Genomic DNA, 19,796 nt, shown 5'->3' on the forward strand with positions numbered 1-19,796 from the left:
AATCTGGCCCGAATCCTTCCTTTTTTTAAATTATTATTTTAAAATCAATCTAACATCTTTCCAGAAACCCTCCAGAGTTGGAGATTTTGCAGCTCTGTTACAGGGCGTCCTTATCCTTACAGCACTCAGTTTTGGTGCAAGAGAAAAGTGGGGTCTGGTGCTGTAGCAGAGCTGGGGCTGCCCTCCCTCTACTCCCCTGCAGGCTGCATGCAGGTCCTGTGCTGCTGCCGGGGCTTTGCTGCCCGATGGGGGCATGGGCTGCTGGAGGGATGCAATATTGCAGTGCTGCACTGCTGGGATGGTGGCATCTGTGCTCACTGCGCTTCCTGCTGAGAGCTCATTTCCTTCCACAGCGTGAGAGGGCCGGGGGGGCTGCAGGAGGCTGAGGGCTGCCGCGTGGTGAGGTGCGGGCTGCAGAAACCAAGCCCTCGTGCGCCCAGTGCACGTGGGTATGTTTGGGAGGATGAGAGATGAGCAAGCAGCTGCAGGCAGGCGTGGGCCGGAGCTTGTTACCAGCTCGGTGTGCAGGGTGCTCATAGCAGCAGCCGTGAGCCCCAGCAGCTCCCTGCACCATGTTCCTTTGCTCCAGGGGCTCTCCCTAGCATGCATTTTGGGGATGCAGTCTGCAAGGGTAGCTCAGCCTCCTCTACCCCACGGGCATGCTTTGCAGCAAGTACTTACTGCCTGGTAAACTGCCATGAAACCCGTTCTTTCCCACTGCTTTTGTCAGGTCCTGGGACAGGAATTGTCTTTGCTGTGCACGTCCCGGATGCAAAGACCGCAGCTGTGATGCGTTTTTATTTTAGTGGTAAGATGACATGCCATGTCACTAAGGATGTGACACACAGACAGATGACAATGGGACACGATGAACCTCCTGGCAGCCAGTTTCCAAAGGGTAGGTGATGCCTTACAAAGGCATCTGCTGGCTGTAGGGAGCTTGTCCAGCTGTCCGTGCACCTGGGGAGCTGGATCTGCACGTGGCCTTGGCTGCTGAGCTTTGGGTTACTGCAGCACCAGGCAGGGTACGGCTGTGCCGGGCACAAGTGAGCTGTGGCCATCCCAGGTTCCCTATGCAAGGCTTTTAACAAGTGCCAGGCTGCATCCCAGCCTCCTTTTGGGTTTGCTGGGAGTGAGCATCGCATGACCCAACCCAGTGTTGTCAGCCTCTGCAGACTGGTGGGCAGCTCACACTTCTGTCTACTCTCAAAGTGCAGCAAATGGAAGCGAGAGAGGCAGATCAGTGCGCAGTGACGGTGGTAAGTGGAGTTTAATTGGGATGAATTACACTCCAGGTTTGCTGTAATCACCATCCCACATTGCTCAGAAGCATCGTCTGCTTTGAAAACGTGACTCAGAAATGTTGTTATTTGATTCCCCCGAGTGTTTCAGAAACTGTTTTTCCAGGAAGCAAGATTCTTCGGTTTGGGTTTGTTGGTTTTGGGTTTTTTTGCTGTTGTTGCTGCTGTTGTGTTCTCTTTGTCTGATGGTAATTAGTGTCCTTTCCCAGAATTTCCTCTGGGGAGGAGGCTGAGGCCGCCCTCTCCAGCATCTCTCCAGCTCCCTCTTCTCTCTCATGCTAGCGTCCTGGCACACTGCATCCTGCCATGCTTTGGTTTCCCCGTGCTGCGGTGGCTGTATGAGCGCTGCACTGCCCTTCCTTCTCCCCTAAGGAACCACAGACCCTCATCTTCTCAGGAATTTCAAGCTCTTTGCTGAAATCCCTTTTGTTTTTTCCCCACGTTGTCTCTCAGTGGATATTCGTGAAATCAAAGAGATTCGTCCTGGAAAGAATTCACGTGATTTTGACCGATACCAGGAGGATCCGTGCTTCCGACCAGACCAGTCCCATTGCTTCGTGGTCCTGTACGGCACAGAGTTCAGGCTGAAGACCCTCAGCTTACAAGGTAAAGGGCGGGAGGCAGGCCAAACAGCCCCCACATTTCTCAGACATCCTTTCGAGGGACAATGGGACACGTCCTGGGCAGATGCTCTTTTTGCCATGCAGAGGGCATGGCTTTGGAAGCAGGTGGCAGCAGCTCTGTGACAGGCACTGCTTAAGCCAGTAACTAATCTGGTAAAGCCAGAAGTTGGGTAACAAGACCCCTTATTTCAAAGCACTTGAAGTAGTGCTTTATCTCAGCTGGCCGCATCACGCATCAGCTGAGTGCTGTCAGCCACACACGAGTGAGTGCTCAGAGCTCGCTGGTTCCTGCTCTGCAGCTCAGAGCAGGAGAACAGTGCCGGCTGGTGGCACGGGGTGACTCCGTGCGTCGCTCTCAGCTTTCCTGAACATCCTGTCCTTTGGCTTAGGCTGCACTCGCAGCTCTCAGCCTTGCGCCTCGCTAATGCAGTGCTTTCTGCTGTTGAGTTTCATCTTGTTTGGGTGGAGGATGGGCTCACAGTCGTGTGCTGCAGTTCGGCTGATGGGTGATGCCTTGTTATCCTAGCAGTACTCAGTCTTGTCTCATTTAGACCCATGTAGGCAAGTCGTGCTGACACCTGAATGTTTGTCAGATCCGCCTTCTGGACGGGGCTGCAGACAACCTTCTTTATTCAGAGGGAGTTGCTGCCCCTGTCACCAGGCCTGGGCAATGCTCCTTGGGGACAGAGGTGGCACAGCTCTCAGGGATAGCGTGGAGGACTGTGGGGCATGAGGACCAGACAGCCACGTGCATCCTGGGGGTGAGCAGGGAGAGCAGCATAGCAGAGCATCTGCATGGGAGGGAGATGTCTGAATGAAGAAGGAAGGGATTCAAGGCACTGGGGACAGCCTCAGAGGTTGGTGACAGACTTCTGTGTCCTTTTCTCTCATTTCTTCTCTTCTTTCTGCAGCCACTTCCGAGGATGAGGTCAACATGTGGATCAAGGGACTGAACTGGCTGGTGGCAGATACTCTGAGGGCTGCCACCCCCCTGCAGATCGAAAGGTGGGAGCTCAGCCCTGTCCTGTGCTTGTGTCATTTTCCCTCTCCATGACCTGTTGTGCTGCCACCCCCTAAAGAACTGTGCTGGGCTGTACAGCAGCACGTAGTCAGGAGTGCCCTCAGTGCTGGGGCGGGCTGTGCAGTGACATCTCCTCTCCCTCTGAGCCATGGTGACCCCACGTCCTGTCTATGTGAGCATGTCCCATTGACTGCCGTGTCACAGCATCCGTGGTCAGATACCATCTGCATTCCTTTCCTTCCAGGTGGCTCCGGAAGCAGTTCTACACACTGGACCGCAACCGGGAGGACAGGTAAAAAGGGGAGCAAGCACCAGCTGCACAGACACACGTGTCCCATAAGCAAGGCTTATGTCCTCAGTGCCTGAATCCCAGTGTTGATCAGAGCCCTATTTCCCAGCCACCCACACCCAGGAAGACCTTTGAGACACCATCGCTCCAACCAGCATCTCTAGAGAGGCAGACTGTGAAGAGCCATCAGTGCTTTGCATGGCTGAAATCCCAAAGCAGAGGACATTTTCAGCTGTTAATTCTTCCAGGTCCCGGGGCACCCTCCTTCTCCCACCTCCCCCTGCTGAGGGCAGCCCAGAGACACTCCGAGGATGGAATACCACCTGAATCTTTCCAGATTTGAGCCCTTTCTGTCCTGTATAGCTGTTACAAAGAGCTGACCTGGCCAAAATTAAGATCTGATTTCTGTGTCAGTGAACTACAGCCTGCTGGAGGCCGTCTCCCTCCTGCTGCTTGCAGAGGCGTCAGTGGCTGGAAGCTAGGCTTGGGGCAACCTGGGGGAGATGTCCACTGCCATGAGCAGGAATTTGAGACCGGCAGCTCGCCTGGCTCCTCCTGGTATTGCTTTGCAAGGCTTTGTGTCATGGAGCAGCGTGAGGCATTGGGATGTTGCAGAGGAGGGGTAAATCACCTTTAATCTGCTGCAGCTGCTCTGCATATGCCACACAGCTTTCAAATCAAGGCTGGGGTTTGCATGCAGTGATGGGACATGGGGAAGGTGGCAGGAATGCAGCACTGCTCCCTCTGTCAGAGCCCTGGAGGGAAGCCATCCTCCGGCCACGTGCATCACTGAGCCCTTTATTTGAAAACTTCCTTAATTCAGTGATGGAGAACGCATGTGGGAGCAGCTGCGTGGGGGTTTGGAGCATGAATGCAGGAGAAATGGAAAAAATTGGACCTTTTTGTCATCCAGTTACACAGTAACTGAAATGGCCCCAGGACAGAGGGGATGAATGTGCAGCTTGCTCTCCCTGAGGTGTGGTCAGCGGGGTGAAAGCTGCGCTCCTGCATCTCTCCCTGTTTTTGTCATACCATCTTTGTGTTATAATTAAGCCAGAAAAATGCCAAACATTCTTTACCTGTCAGTCAGGGAAGTGAGTTACATGCAAAGCAGAAAGCATTCCAGCCCAGGCTGAGCAGGGAGCAGAACAGAAATGCTGCAGCATAGAGTGGAAATGCAGAAAGGTTCTGGCTTCCCTGTTTTACAGGCACCCACGTGTTCTCCATAAAGCAGAGCCAGCACTTACAGGTCCCATACAAGCTCTTGGCTGAAGTCTCTGTGTTGTCACTGGGCTTTTGGCTTTTGCTTTTGGGCCCTGGAGCTGAATATGGATCAAGGAGCTGTGCTCTGCACACCAGGCACATCTGGGGAGGCTGAGGACCCTCTGCCCATTGCAAACCCCTGTGGGGTTCCAGCAGTGCTGGAAGTGCTGTGCTCACCCAGCAGAGCCCATCCTGACCCGTCCCCTGGCAGCACAGATGCTGTGGGTTGGCACTGGCTGATGGCTGTTTGTTTTTCCAAGGGAAGTTAGGTGGAAAGAGGAGGATAACAGGATGCTGAGTTTTTTCCTAGCTCCAGAGGAGGCGGTTTCACCTCTGGCCAGGAAAGCTGCAGAGTCACAGCGCCCGGAATGGGGAATGTTGTCATGCCCTTTAAGAGGGCTGGATCTGTCCTCTGGCTTAGCTGTGGCGAGGCCTTAAGAATCTTCCCTAGAAGAAGTTGGTTGGTTTCTTTATTTATTTTGCTTTCCAGTCTCAAAATAGCACCAAACTATTTATCAGAGGTCATCCAACGCTTTAACGGCTGGTGCCTCTGCGTGTGTGCACCATCCCAGTCCCAGGGCGAGACCCCTCATTCTCACAGCTTCTGAACGTGTTTCCCCTCTGTCCCACACCAGGATCTCTGCCAAGGACCTGAAGAACATGCTGTCCCAGGTCAACTACCGCGTGCCCAACATGAGGTTCCTGAGGGAGCGCCTGACGGTGAGCTCTGGCCCTGCAGCTCTCCCTCCTCACTAGGGACCCTCAGCAGAGTGTGTCCTTTCTTGGGGTGAAACCTGGCGGTGCTGAGGCTCCCACCCCTGCTTGGTGGGATCCCTGCTTTTATGTGGACGAGCTTGTGGAAGCACATAGTTGGGGCTTAGGAGCCTGGGTGCTGTCGTGGCCTCATTGGCCCCAGTGGAGACATCCAGGAGATGAAATCTGGCCAAGTTTTGGCCCTTCTCCAAATCCTGTGGGCAGGTGACACCCCCTGGCCGCAGGGATGCAGACCCCTCGCTTATGGCCCCTGCAACACCTCTGGTGTTGTTTTTTTCTTTTTGGCTGTAGGACATGGAGCAGAGGAATGGGGATATCACATACGGGCAATTTGCACAGCTCTACCGCAGCCTGATGTTCAGTGCCCAGAAAACGGTAAGAGCTCAATTCTCCAAGGCAGAAAAGAGAAAGCAGAGACCGTATTTGTTACTGGGCATCCCCTCTTAATTGCCTTTTTAACCTTGCCTCCCTCAGCTAATGGCTCCCGTTTCCTACCTCTGGGGCTGGGAGTAAATCAGTTATTGCTTTCACCTGAGTGCAACCCTAATGCTCACGCTGCTTCTTTTGCAGATGGATGTCCCATTCCTAGATAGGTGAGTTCCTCTTTTTGTTGGCAGGGGAAGGGGCTGCTTCCTTTTGCTCCATGCTGTGCTTGGATGCCTGCAGCAGCTTGGCTGGGATGTGGCACGCTGTGTGCTTCTTGTCAAGGCACTGCTCACGTTTTTGTGCTCAGTGCACCTTTGCTGTAGACACTCAGCCTGGGTCAGCAGGGCTCTTCCTCCCAGACATCCCAGTGAGACCCAGCTCAGATCAGCTGTTGTGATTAAAAAAAAATCTTTAATGTAGACATGGAAGCTAAAGATTTGTTGACTTGCCCAGGTAACATCCCATGGTTCTCTCTCTTTTATTCCCCACAATCACAGAAAAGAAGAGCTGATCAGGTACGTCCCTCTGCCCAGGGCAGTCAGCACTGCCAGCTCCATTTCTGCCTTCTTGTCTTAGTCCCAAACATGGCCCCTGTTGGCCGTTACAGCTCAGTACTTCTGGATGTCTGCTGAGATTGCCAGCTGCAAATGCCCCCCCCCTCCATCCTACACCCTCTGCCATCCCTTGCTGCTTGCTCTGTGCGTCCTGCCCTGCTGTCACTTGCTGGTGCCTTATGGCTCATAGGTGGCCTTTTGCTGGCAGCAGAAGGTGGAGCAGTGACTGAAGTTTCTCTCCCTGTGCTCTCAGGGGTGGAGAAAGGTCTGAGCACTTCAGGGTGTCGCTGATGGAGTTCCAGAAGTTCCTGCTCGAGTACCAGAGGGTGAGCTCAGCAGGGGCTGTGGGGCCGGGCGATGGGCAGGGGGCTGTGGGGCCATGCTTCTCCCAGGGCTGGAGCTTCACCCACCCCCTGTGCTCTTGGCTGATGGTACAGAAGGCCGATGGTTCCCCCTGAGCAGCAGCTGATCGATCTGCTTGCTGCCTGTGCTGTTAAAAGCCATCTTCCTCTGGCAAGCAGCAGCACAACGCGCGCATTCTGACCCACGCTTGGATGCGCTCAGTGTGTTTGCAGAGTGTGCAGACCCTTTCTTGCGATGCCACGCTCCGTGTGAGAGCACAGGGCCTCCTGCTTTGCACCATCCTCCCCATCTGCAGCTGCGGGGAGCAGAAAATTAAGCAGCAGCCATTTGGATGACCTCATGAAAGACAGCCAGGGAGGGGGAGACAAAAGGAAGCCGTGCTGGCTTCTGCTGCAGGGGGAGCTGGGAAGGCAGATCTGTGCAGAGGAGCTCTCAGAGAAAATGCACAATGCTGAGAAAATGAGGACCGCTTAAAAATGGTTGGGATTGCTGTTGTCAGTCTGGTATTCTTGCTAATAGCTGAATTCCCAGGCAGGGGTGGTTAAAGCTTCTAGCTGGATGATCTGCCTGCGGTTTTGAATAACACTTCCCAAAATGCTCTCTTGTTTATGTCTCTTTGGGGTTTTGCAGGAGCTCTGGGCTGCAGACAGCCTTCAGGTACAGGAATTCATGTTCAACTTTCTGAGGGACCCTTTGAGAGAGATTGATGAGCCTTATTTCTCCCTGGATGAGGTGAGGCGCTTCCAACACCTACATGCCTGCAGTGGGGTGGGACATCCCTGGTGGGAGGTGGGACTAAGAAGTAAAAGGGGGTGAGCGTCCCTTTGCGGCACGTATCTGTCTTTTCAAAGCAAGGAAACCAGTGACCAGCTATGCTGGACGCAGTAATAATCTCCATGTCACTGGCACTCTGGCCCAAGTCCCACCCAAGAGTCCCCCGATCCGTGTGTAAAATGAAAGGCAGAGCTTTATCTGTTTATTTATCTGCAGCTGGGTCAGCTGTAGGGTTTATATGCATTTACGTGGCAGGGCGCAGGGATAGGTGCCAATGCCCAGTGTTGTGGCTGCTTGAGCATGGTGGGCAGGGAGCTGTGCACCCTCTGGGTTGCCCTTGGCAGGGTTTGGTCAGGTCCTTGTCTCCTGATCATGGTGAGGCCAGCTGGCACTCCCACTGCAGGAGTCAGTCTGAATCAGCTTAGGTCGAGTTCATTCACATGCCTGGAGCACGTGTGAAACTGAACCATGGAACCCAGACCCTCCCCACCAGTAACACACTTCTGTTTCTTCCTGAGCAGTTTCTCACCTTCCTGTTTTCCAAAGAGAACAGCATCTGGAACTCACAGCTGGACATGGTGTGTCCCGAGAACATGAACAACCCCCTGTCCCATTACTGGATCTCCTCCTCACACAACACGTAAGGACCCCGGGGTGGGAACGGCTCCCTGCACCCTGTGCTGAGAGATTTCCTGACCCAGGAGCTGACAGACACGGTGCTGCAGGGCCTTCCCTGCCTTTAAGAAGAGATATGCTAAAAGCCAGGCAGGGTGAAACTGTCCATTCGCTTCTCTGCTGGCTGGAGCAGCTCACATCCTCTGCCGGGGGGTACACGTGCTGTCTGTGCTCCGGCCATCCGAGGCAGTACGTTAGCTGAAGTGCAAGGACTCTTCAGGGCTTGTCTCAGGAGCCAGCTCGAGCTGTGCCTGCAGCCCTTGCAGTAGGGACGGGGCTGCCGTGTCCCAGCGCACATCCCCGTCCTGCTGCTCTGGCTGACACGTTCTCTCACCTCGAGGTACCTGACGGGGGATCAGTTCTCGAGCGAATCCTCCTTGGAGGCGTACGCCCGCTGCCTGCGCATGGGGTGCCGCTGTATCGAACGTGAGTACCCAGCAGAGCCAGCAGCTTTGTCGGCGTTCTCGTGATGGCCTTTGGACTCATCTTCCCACGTGGGTCTCTTTCAGTGGATTGCTGGGATGGTCCCGATGGTATGCCAGTCATCTACCATGGGCACACCTTAACCACCAAGATCAAGTTCTCTGATGTCCTGGTCACCATCAAGGAGCATGCCTTTGTCACCTCTGAGTGAGTACAGCGGGCACCTGGACTTCCAGGAGAGGCGGCGAGTGGGGTGCCACAAGGTGATGCCCACCTTTACCCTGGCACAACCAGGAGGAAAACATGCTGGTGTGGTTCCAGCCAAGGGGAGATTTCATCCAGAAAAGTGTGGTAGGAAGAGAGGCCCTGAGCAGATCTCAGCAGTGGGCTGGTTCGTGTCTGCTCGCTGCCAGCAGTGGGGGGACACCGCTTGTAGAATGGTTCCACTGAAGGCTTGAGACTGCGCAGCTGCAGCACGGATGGGTGCTGGGGCAGATTGCTCTCAGAAGCCAGGTTTGGGGAATGAAGTTCCCCTTCCAAACACCACTCTGGTTCTGACGGCTCTTTCCTCTTCGCAGTTTCCCTGTCATTCTGTCCATTGAGGACCACTGCAGCATCGCTCAGCAGAGGAACATGGCTCAGAATTTCAAGAAGGTCTTTGGGGACATGCTCTTGACCAAACCTGTAGATATTTCTGCTGACGGCCTTCCCTCCCCAAACCAACTCAAGAGGAAGATTCTCATCAAGGTGAGCTCCCTTCCCTAGCAGGACTGCTAAATGGAGAGAATGGGAACACGTTTTGATTAGGGACCTGGGGAACTGCCTGCTTTTGGAAGGAGTTCGCTGTGGCTGTGTTTATGTCCCTGATTAATTTTACCTTGAGAAAAAAGTTTGGATGTGAATGCAAATAGGAGTTTTGGGGCAGTTTGGCTCTAGGTCTCATCAGTCACCCCATTCTCCTCACACTGATTGCTTAACTCCACTTCACTGTCTGAATTCCTCAGTGTGGGGTTACCACAGCCCCATCCCAGCCACAAGAGAATGCCTTCTGTTTGGCTGATGGTGTGAGAGGTGGAAGAGCAGACCTGCTGCTGGAGGCAAGGGGAGGGCTTCTCGTGCTTCAGAGGAGCTGCCGGGCAATTTGCTTAGTAGCTGGATGCTGCCTTTCTTGGGAGGATGCTGGTATTTCTGCTGCAGAAATTTCCACTGGGAAGGAAGGGTGGTGGGACTTCAGTGCCATCCAATGATCATCTCAGTGGCCTGGGTCGTGCCATGGCCCCTGCAGGTGGGAGGAGCTCTCTGCAGCAGATCTGGAAGTTTAAGGCTGTTTAGCATGAAACCCGTGCTGTTGTTTGGTGCCTGCTCTTCTCAGGGTGCCTGACCCACTCTCCTGTCCCACAGCACAAGAAACTGGCAGAGGGCAGTGCTTACGAGGAGCTGCCCACTTCTGTTATGTATTCAGAGAATGACATCAGCAACTCCATCAAAAACGGGATCCTCTACCTGGAAGACCCCATCAATCACGTAGGTGCTGCCGCCACCACCTTGTCCCGTGCATTAACCCTGGCTCTGCAAATGCCTCCATGCTGTGCAAACACTGCAAGGGGCCCATGGCCGTCCCGCTGCTCGGGCAGCTGAGCACCGGGGGCTCTTTGTGCTGGCTGTCTCCTTTGCTCTGCCCTAGGCATCTCCTGCTGGGCCTTGCTAGAGACACAAAGCTGAGCTAGAGGGAGCTGCTGCGCTGCAGCCACTGCGCTGCTCTGTAGTCCCTGTAACTGTTAGCTGCTTCTCCAGTAACTGCTAGCTGCTCCTGCAGTAAGTTCTGGGGCCAGACTCAGTTTCCAGGCCTGGCTGCCTCCTGTCAATGTGTGATAATGCTCTCATGCTGCTTTGCAACGCACCCAACGTGTGCCCTTCCTTATCCATAGTCTGCTTCTTCAGCTGCTTTGCTTTGATGAGGATCTCATCAAAAGCCCATACAAAAGGACCAGGATTTTGGAAAATCGCAAAGTGCAGTGGCCACGAGGCCGTGTCTCTGATAGCTCATCTCTGATAACCTCTCTGCCAAATTCGTTTCCTTTTTGCATTGCTTTGCTCTTCATTCAGTCATCTCTTAATTCGTACTGGGGTGTCTTTCAGCGTGATGTGCAGTCAGTTTGTGTGTCAGATCTATCATGTGCAGGTTTGTTTGTGCCACAGATGAATCGGTGCTTCAGACCATGGAGGTGCCATGGAAGCTCCCATTGAAATCAGTGCTGCTGTTGCCTCCTGCACAAAGAGATCATCCTTCACTGCTTTTGCTCTTCGGGGAGAGAAGGTCCCAGTGATGGGTGCTGCCTCAGGGGGCCCTCACCTGGCATGTGTTTCCTTGTAGGAGTGGAACCCGCATTACTTTGTCCTGACCAGCAGCAAGATCTATTACTCAGGGGAGACAACCAGCGACCAAGGAAATGAGGATGAGGAGGAGCAGAAGGAGGTGAGGGCTGCCTTGTGCAATGGTAAACTGTTCCCTCAAGAGAGCACCTCACTGCCCAAGGGCTGAGCACCTCTGTCGCCAGCTTCGGTGGGAGATGCTGTGGGAGGAGCTTCAGAAGGTCCTGGTGGAAGCCCCCTGAGCATCCTCAGTACCTCCTGCAGTGACCCCAACCCGTGCCTGTCCCCTCCTAGGTGAGCAACAGCACTGAGCTGCATTCCACAGAGAAGTGGTTCCACGGCAAGCTGGGAGCAGGGCGCGATGGGCGGCACATTGCTGAGCGGCTGCTGACAGAGTACTGCATCGAGACGGGGGCCCCCGATGGCTCCTTCCTCGTCAGGGAGAGCGAGACCTTTGTTGGGGACTACACCCTGTCCTTCTGGTGAGGGCCCTGCCTGCCGCTGCTCCTCGCAGCACCGCATCTCTGCAGCATTGTGCAGCGGGTCTGCAGTGGGGCAGAGCACTGCATCTCCCTGCACTGTGTCTGGGAGGTGCCATCTCCCCACGGACAGCCCCCCTTTATCGCATCCCACAGGCGCAATGGGAAGGTGCAGCACTGCCGCATCCACTCACGGCAGGACGCCGGCAGCCCCAAGTTCTTCCTGACAGACAACCTGGTGTTTGACAGCCTCTACGACCTCATCACCCACTACCAGGAGGTGCCGCTGAGGTGCAATGAGTTCGAGATGAGGCTGACAGAGCCGGTGCCTCAGACCAACGCCCACGAGAGCAAAGAGTGAGTGTGGCCGTGATGAGTTGTGTCGTGGCAGTGGTACCCATAGGAAACCCTCCCAGCTCTCTGCGGTCCCTTCTGGGGTCTGGTGGTCCCCACTGGTTCCCATTGGGTCGGGTGTGAGCTGCAGTGGCTGCGTGGAGAATCATATCCATCTGTGTGTCTCCCAAAAGGTGGTACCACGCCAACCTCACTCGTGCCCAAGCTGAGCACATGCTGATGCGGGTGCCCCGGGACGGAGCCTTCCTGGTGCGCAAGAGGAGCGAACCCAGCTCTTACGCCATCTCCTTCAGGTGCGTCCCAAGGGAGCACAGTGGGACAGGCACAGGGGAAGGGATGCTGGGGAGGAAGGAGCAGAGCGATGGGACCGAGAGGTGCTGTGACTTGGGGGTTCTGGCACATTGCTGCTGGAGCGTTTATCCTCGTGTGGCCCTTCCAAGACCCTGCTGCTCCTTGGCTGTGCCATCTTCTACCTCTTTCCCTGACTAATATCCCTGTTTCTGCAAGGAAAAGGGCTGGCTGCATGTTCCCATTGCCCTGCACACTGTGGGGCATCCCTGCTCCAGAGCTACTGGTTCATGGCATGCAGATACACTCCTGTGCTGACAGACCTGCACTGGGAGATGGCTGCACGCAGCAGCCAGCCTGGGTGCCTTTATTTTGGGTCAGACCCAAGGCCACACGCCAAGTAGCCCCTCTGCCTCTCCACATGCCAGGGCGGAAGGGAAGATCAAGCACTGCCGTGTGCAGCAGGAGGGCCAGACCGTGCTGCTGGGCAACTCTGAGTTCGAGAGCCTGGTGGACTTAATCAGCTACTATGAGAAGCACCCGCTGTACCGCAAGATGAAGCTGAGGTACCCCATCAACGAGGAGACGCTGGAGAAGATAGGGACAGCGGTGAGTGGGGGCAGCTTTCAGAAGGTCTAAGCCAAGGGGTGCTGCATGAGTGGCTTGTGAGCTGATGCCTTGAGCAGCATTGTGTACCCATCTCTTACTGCCCCACTGCTACTTGTTGCTTGAGCAAGGCTCCAAGCGTGGGCCGTGCATGTTTGCTCCATACAGTATCACGGCAGTGCAATGTGCCCTCCCTGGGGTGTTTTCCCTCTCTTCCCCAAGGCAGGACCCCATTGTCCTGCCAAGCTGCAGCTCTCATTGCTGGCCCTTTGTTTTGCAGGAGCCGGACTATGGAGCACTCTACGAGGGACGCCATCCTGGCTTCTATGTAGAGGCCAACCCCATGCCGACCTTCAAGGTATGTCCCACTGCACCCTGCTGCAAGCTGCAGGGCTGGCTGCTCCCCCCAGCCTCTCCCCATCCCCATCACACCCTGCCCCATCTCCTGGGCTCTGCAGGGGTCAGTGAGGATGAGGAAGGACCTTCTGTGGGGTAGATAAGACCCAATGCCTTCTGCTGCCATCTGCTCTTCTCTCAAAGCTGCTGAGGTTCATCTCCAAACAAATGTTCTTACAGAGAACTCTGTGGAAGAGGAAGTCTGGGTTTCTCTCCAGCTCAGCCATACTAGGCTGTGTGTCTGAACCAGACTGGGTTTGTTATTCGGTTAAAAATTAAATGATTGATGAATCAGAGTTCTTCCACATGCTTTTCCATGCCAGGCTAGGTGGCACTGTGGCTGCCCTTGTCTGCAGGCTTCCTGAAGAAATTTACTGTGCAGCAGTTTCTTTCTGACACCTTCGTGGCACTGCAGCCTTCATCTTCAGTGGTTCAGGGAGGACACCCCAGCCTCCAGCTCTGAATTTCACTCTATTGATCCAGCCAAACTGCAGAGCTTGCCCCAGCCCCAGCTCCCAACCCCTTATAGGGTTCAGCATCCCCAGGGCCTGAGCATTCAGCAAATGCCTCCATTTCCCAAAAGCCTTGTTGTTTGGCACGTCATCTCCCCACGGTGTGGGAAGTGACCTCCTTGTCCCTGTGCCATGTCCAGCCTCGCTTAACTCCCCTCTTCTCTATGCAGTGTGCAGTCAAAGCTCTGTTTGACTACAAAGCGCAGCGGGAGGATGAGCTCACCTTCACCAAAAATGCCATCATCCAGAATGTGGAGAAGCAGGAAGGAGGCTGGTGAGTCAGTTCTGACCCTCCTTTTTCCCTAGAGAATGCGATCAAAGTACGGTGTCACCTTGTGTGTCCTCTTTGGGGTGAGCATTGCCCACAAGCTGCACAGCTGCCAATCTCTTGAACCCTGTGGGTGGCACAGCATCTGCTGTCACCTGGGATGCTGAGTCAGCATGACCTGGGGTCCCCCAGTGGGTGCTGATGTGTCTCCTTCCCTCTCCCCCAGGTGGAGGGGCGATTATGGTGGCAAGAAGCAGCTGTGGTTCCCTTCCAACTACGTGGAGGAGATCAGCAGCCCCAGCAGCCTGGAGCCAGAGCGGGAGGTGAGCTGGGGATAGGCAGTGGGGAGCAGTGTGTGCATGCAGTGCCTGGTGTGACAGTGCTGTGCTTTGCTCCCAGCAGCAGCTGGATGAGAACAGCCCCCTGGGAGACCTGCTGGGAGGTGTCCTGGATGTGCCATCTTGCCAGATTGGTGAGAACTGGAAACCGCAGCATTATAGGGATTGGAGGGGACCTCTGGAGATGATCTGATCCAGCCCCAAGGAAGGGGCGGAGGAGATGCTTTGCTCTGGTAGAGGGATTTAGTAAGCTGCAGGGCTTCAGCCTCCGGGCACCTTGTACCTGAGCACATGGCCACTGTGCATGCTTGGTGGGCTCAGATGCTGGGTGTTGGGCATCTCCCTGGAGCCCAGACATTTGGTGGCAGGGGGCAGCCCTCTGTGCTGTGCTGAGGAGCTGTTCCAGCGCATTCTGAATCTGCTCTGCCATGTCTCTCTGATCCCACAAGCCCAGAAGGCACTGAATATGCCAGGGGGCTGCAAGAGGGCAGAAAGAGGAGCTTCTCCTCTTAGTTCACAGACTTGGGCTGGTCATGGAGGTCCCTTAGTGCCTGTCCCCTCCCACTGTGGTGTGACCATTCTGCTCATGACTATTATTCTGCTCCCTCTCCCACGCAGCCATCCGCCCCGAGGGAAAGAACAACCGCCTGTTCGTCTTCTCCATTAGCATGGCCTCCGTGTCACGCTTGTCCCTTGATGTGGCAGCTGATACACATGAGGACTTGCTGGACTGGGTGAAGAAGATCCGGGAAGCAGCCCAGACAGCTGATGCACGGGTGAGTCTGGAGAGCCCTTGGCAGTGGAGCCAAGTTCAAGGATTCCCAGGTTGCACAAAGAGAGCTTTGGTTGGTAGGGATAGCAGTGAGGTGGCAGCCAGCACCTCCATGCAGAGCTCACCGTGGCTGTTGAGCTGGGTTGGCCCACATTGCTGCCCTGACAGGAGGTAATGGTCTTAAATTGTGCCAGGTTGGATATTAGGAAAAAAAATTTTCTGATAGAGTGTTGATTCTGTGGCACAGCTACCCATGAAGGTGGTAGGGTCACTGTCCCTGGAGGTGTCCCAGAACCGTGGGGATGTGGCACTGAGGGACACAGTCAACGGGCATGGTGGGGTGGGTTGGGGTTGAACTTGGTCATCTTATAAGTCTTTTCCAATCTTTGTGATTCTGTGAGACCTTTCTGTTCTCCTCCTGGCAGCTCTCTGAAGGGAAGATGATGGAGAGGAGGAAGAAGATCGCCTTGGAGCTTTCAGAGCTAGTGGTCTATTGCCGACCCGTGCCCTTCGATGAAGAGAGTGAGCACCTGCTGGGCCCATGGTCAGCACAGGCAGCCACTACGGTGGTACAGACCCTGCTGTGAAGGTTCCACTGCACTGCTGCTGAGATGTGGCACCATCTGAAGCAGCCCCAGGGAGAGGGGCAGGGAGCTTTCAGTCTTTATCACCCATCAAATGCTTTTAAGGGCAAAGGAGGGGTTACATGTGCCTGGTGATGTCTGAGCCAGCACTGGGACGGGCTTGGTGGAGGTGCCTGGAACAGGAATGTGCTCCTGTCCAGGGGCTGGATCGCTCCATAGTGGCTGCTTTCCACCACTGCTCCTGGCTTACATGTGCTCTGTCTCCTCCCAGAGATCGGCACAGAGAGGGCCTGTTATCGAGACATGTCCTCCTTCCCTGAGACCAAGGCAGAGAAGTACGTCAACAAGATCAAAGGCAAGAAGTTCCTGCAGTACAACCGCCTGCAGCTCTCCCGTATCTACCCCAAGGGCCAGCGCCTCGACTCCTCCAACTACGACCCCCTGCCCATGTGGATCTGCGGCAGCCAGCTGGTGGCCCTCAACTTCCAGACTCCTGGTGAGAGCAGCAGGCAGGGGAGGGGGTCCTCACATGCATCCTGTGGCAAATACAGGGGCGAGGAGGGTCTTGGAGCCCTCGCTCTGTGTGCCAGGCCCTGCTGGGAGCCCGCTCATAGACTCACCAGAAAAAATGACCTTTATATTTCTTTCTGCTGGGTTTTCCATTGCTTTTGTGAATTGAAGTGTCTTGCGGGTTGGTTTGATAAGCTGAAAGGAGAGGGAGGGGGGAAGAGGGGATGATCATACGTCCCTGGGCAGAATGCCTGTGATGTGTGTGGGGGCTGAGCAAGGCTGTGCGGCACAAGGGTTCTGGGGGCTTGAGCCTCATGCAAGGCACAGAGAACACAAGTGGAAAGGGCCTAGGACCTAGGTGATCACTGAAGTCCCTTCCAGCTCGAGGCATTCTGCGATCCCATGTCCTCCTCCACCCACCTCCTCCCTCCCTGTGCTCCCCAGACAAGCCCATGCAGATGAACCAGGCCTTGTTCCTGTCCAGCGGGCAGTGCGGGTACGTTCTGCAGCCGGCCAACATGCGGGACGACATCTTTGACCCCTTTGACAAGAGCACGCTGCGGGGCGTCGAACCGCTCTCCATCTCCATCGAGGTGAGTGCCAGCCTGTGGCTGCTGCTCTGCAGCAGGACACCCCAAGCCTTGTGGGGTGCTGCACTGCACCCCACTACCTCTGTGCCCAGGTCCTGGTGCCAGCAGGTGGCAATCATGCACTATGCTGTGCCACATCCCTGCCGGGGCAGTTACACAGCCATGCCTTGTCCCCTGTGCTGGTAAGGGCTCAAGGTGACTGTCTTGCTGTGGGCTCAACCCCCTCAGGGAGGGCCTTTCAGCCCCGTTCTTACTCATACAGGGTTGGACTGTAGATGTTGGCCAAGGCTGGGCACCTGAGAGAGCCACTGCCCTGCTTAGGGAAGGCACGGCATTGGCACCATCCATTTCATAACTCCCTAGAAATCCCCAGCACCATTTCCCTGTGACTTCCATTTACCAAAGCGCTGCCCCCTCAAATTCCTCCTGCATCTTATAGTGGAACTGCAACCTCCAAGCATCAAGGAACCCCACGCTACAGCCATCTCCTTGAAGAGATGAGCTCAGCCTCTTGACCCCTGGCAAAGCTGCCTGGTGTCCCCACGAAAGCCAGCTTTCATGGATGGAGCACAGCGTGACTCAGAGCATGTGATGTGGTGCTGGCAGTGCCTCCTTCCCCAGCTCCAGTGACATATGGCCCTTGGCAGGAGGAGCAGGGAGCTGTGCTGTGAGGAAGCGGGTTGTCCTTTGTGCTGAGCACCCACTGCTGTGGGCAGAGGGGAGGAACAGTTTTCTCCAGCCAAAACAATGGGAGCAAGAAGTTCTGATGAAGCCATGGTCCAGCTATCATCCGAGCCCAGCTTGGGGGAGTGATGCTATGATCACAGCCGGGCTGGGCAGCTGCGGCAGAACTGCAGGCAGCTGAACGGCCTTGTTGCTGGCTTCAGGGTAAACTGCAGACAGGTGAGACGCAGTGGTTCCACATGTGGGAGCAGCATCCCTTCAAGTGTCCGCATCTCTCCCCACTTAGTGCAGCCCAGGCGGGGAAATTATTCAGACAGCAAAGTTCTATGTATACAAACAAATCTTTTCCTTGGCTCCCAGCCTCCACTCAGTCTCTGTTCCCCAGGTCCTGGGGGCCCGGCACCTCCCCAAAAACGGCAGAGGAATCGTTTGTCCCTTTGTGGAGGTGGAGGTTTCTGGGGCAGAGTACGACAACGCAAAGCAGAAAACAGAGATTGTGGGTGAGTGTGGAAGGAGAGATGGCATGGGTGGGTTGGTTTCCCGCCAGATGCAGCCCTTCTGCTGGCTGAAGTGCTAGCAGGGGCTTGGCAGCAGTGGGGGGGGGCTGAGGGTGATGCTCAGACACCCCTACACCAATGGAGGAGATGGGGCTGCTCTGTCCCCCACCTTTAAGGTGGAAGGAGCAAAGCTGTGCTGGGGCTGCCCTCTCACTGCAGCGTTCTGTGCACAGCGGACAACGGCCTGAACCCCCTCTGGAGCCCGAAGCAGTTCCACTTCCAGGTCAGCAACCCTGAGTTTGCCTTCCTCCGCTTTGTGGTGTATGAGGAGGACATGTTCAGCGATGAGAACTTCCTGGCACAGGCGACTTTCCTGGTGAAAGGCTTGAAGACCGGTAAGGGTTCAAGGCTGCTGCGTGCGCCATGTTGGTGCTCAGCCGTTTGCTGAGCCTGGGGCAGTCAAGGAGCTGTGCTGCCAATGGCATGGGGCTGTGTGTGCTGCAGGGTTCCGAGCCGTACCCCTGAAGAACAACTACAGTGAGAACCTGGAGCTGGCTTCCCTGCTTGTCAAGATTGACATCTTCCCCAGCAAGGTAAGAGGGTGTTGCTGCACCCATCCTGCAGCAGGCAGCTGTGCTGCCCTGGCTTCTGCTCCCATCCAGACCCCGGGCTCAGGGTCATGCAGAAGAGCTCTTGGAGATAGCTGAAGAAATCACTGGAATGGGGTGCCCCGGGTGGTGGTGTGTCCCTGCAGGTAGTTCAGGGGCTGCGGTTGTGGCAGCAGGAGACGTGGCTTAGAAGCAGGGTGGTCCAGTTGGTGGTCGGACTCAGTGAGCTCAAGGGTGTTTTCCAGCCTATGAGTCCATTTTGATGGGAGCCCATGGTGTACCTGGAAGCTTGGGACACCATACGTTATCTCTGGAGCTCGGGGCAGCTCTGCACCATCCCAATCCCTTCACTGCCCTGTGCTCTGACCCAAGCAGGAAAATGGTGACATCAGCCTCTTTGGTGGCTCCATGCTGCGGGAGCGAGGCGGGGACATGGCCAGCCAGCTGCTGGCCAGCAGAGCCAGGGAGGGCTCCTTCGAGGTGAGGTACCAGCAGCCCTTTGAAGACTTCAGAGTGTCACAGGAGCAGCTGGCAGAGCACTTCGAGAGCCGGGAGCGAAGGTAGGCCAGCAGGCAGGGGAGACCCTGAGCACTGGGGTCCTTGGAGGGCAGGCTCTGAAACGCAGCCTCGTGCTAGAGCTGAGCTGCAGCCTTGTCTGCCTTCTGGAAACCCTGAATTAAGGTGGGAAGTGATGGCAAGGCTTGGGGGGTTCACTGCTAATGGATCAGGGTGGGGGTGATGAGATGCACAGCGGGGGATGCATGGGGGGAGCTGTGAGCTGCTCCATCCCCTTGTGCTTTCGTGCTGCTCTGGCATGGGCATAGGAGCTGGAAATAGAAATCTCAGAGTGGTGGGAGCTCAGTGTGGGGCACACAGAGAACCGCAGTGAATGCAGCAAAGGACCTGGAAGCACTGTGTCCCCTCTGTGTCCCCACAGGGCGCTGCGAAGGACCAGGGTCAACGGGGACAACCGGCTGTAGGGCCGGCGGGAAGCACCTCCCGTGCCTGTGAGTCTCACGGCACGCTGCGAACTGGTTTCTATGGAAACGGCACTGCTATGGCCTACTTTCAGGCAGCTTTTCCAGTTTCTCTGCTGAAGTGTGTTCGAGTGGAGAACTAAAAAAAAAATATAAAAATAAAAAATTAAGGAAAAAAATAATAAACAACCAAAAAACCACCCAAACACCCACCCACCTTCACCGCCAAGCCCTTAATGAAGTGGATGGATGTGCACAGCCTGCCAGCCGCCGGGTGAGAGACAAAACTGTAATCACAAGGAACTGGGCAAACACCACCAACCACTGCACCGCCAACCCTCCACCCACTGTCTCAGTGTGCACAGGGCTGTACACTGCCTCCAGGGCAGCAGCAGCCCTACAGCTCCATGGCCACTAGCTTAAAGTCCAATAAACGTGTCAGTATTACGTGCATGCTGTCTCATTTTGCTGCCC

The 19,796-nt window shown here is 55.5% G+C and overlaps 2 protein-coding genes across 2 annotated transcripts in view; one reads left to right on the plus strand and one right to left on the minus strand.

The window, feature by feature from the left end:
• The window catches only part of EMILIN3 (elastin microfibril interfacer 3), a 79,463-nt gene that overhangs the window by 22,822 nt on the left and 36,845 nt on the right, over nucleotides 1-19,796 (minus strand). The gene's annotated exons all lie outside the window — the stretch shown is intronic.
• PLCG1 (phospholipase C gamma 1) lies at nucleotides 859-19,775 on the plus strand. The gene is made up of 32 exons (XM_031556509.1): nucleotides 859-898; nucleotides 1,674-1,907; nucleotides 2,836-2,929; nucleotides 3,190-3,237; nucleotides 5,133-5,217; nucleotides 5,563-5,646; nucleotides 5,842-5,864; nucleotides 6,505-6,577; nucleotides 7,245-7,346; nucleotides 7,910-8,028; nucleotides 8,404-8,489; nucleotides 8,573-8,693; nucleotides 9,065-9,233; nucleotides 9,888-10,010; nucleotides 10,861-10,962; nucleotides 11,154-11,341; nucleotides 11,495-11,695; nucleotides 11,866-11,985; nucleotides 12,409-12,589; nucleotides 12,867-12,944; nucleotides 13,665-13,768; nucleotides 13,989-14,085; nucleotides 14,165-14,234; nucleotides 14,719-14,876; nucleotides 15,298-15,394; nucleotides 15,728-15,952; nucleotides 16,411-16,559; nucleotides 17,626-17,740; nucleotides 17,971-18,132; nucleotides 18,242-18,330; nucleotides 18,721-18,905; nucleotides 19,283-19,775. Exons 1-32 carry the CDS (start codon nucleotides 859-861, stop codon nucleotides 19,323-19,325), a joined length of 3,765 nt encoding a protein of 1,254 aa, XP_031412369.1. The 3' UTR covers nucleotides 19,326-19,775.

This window comes from Meleagris gallopavo, chromosome 22 (assembly GCF_000146605.3).
Source record: "Meleagris gallopavo isolate NT-WF06-2002-E0010 breed Aviagen turkey brand Nicholas breeding stock chromosome 22, Turkey_5.1, whole genome shotgun sequence".
Lineage (NCBI taxonomy): Eukaryota > Metazoa > Chordata > Aves > Galliformes > Phasianidae > Meleagris > Meleagris gallopavo.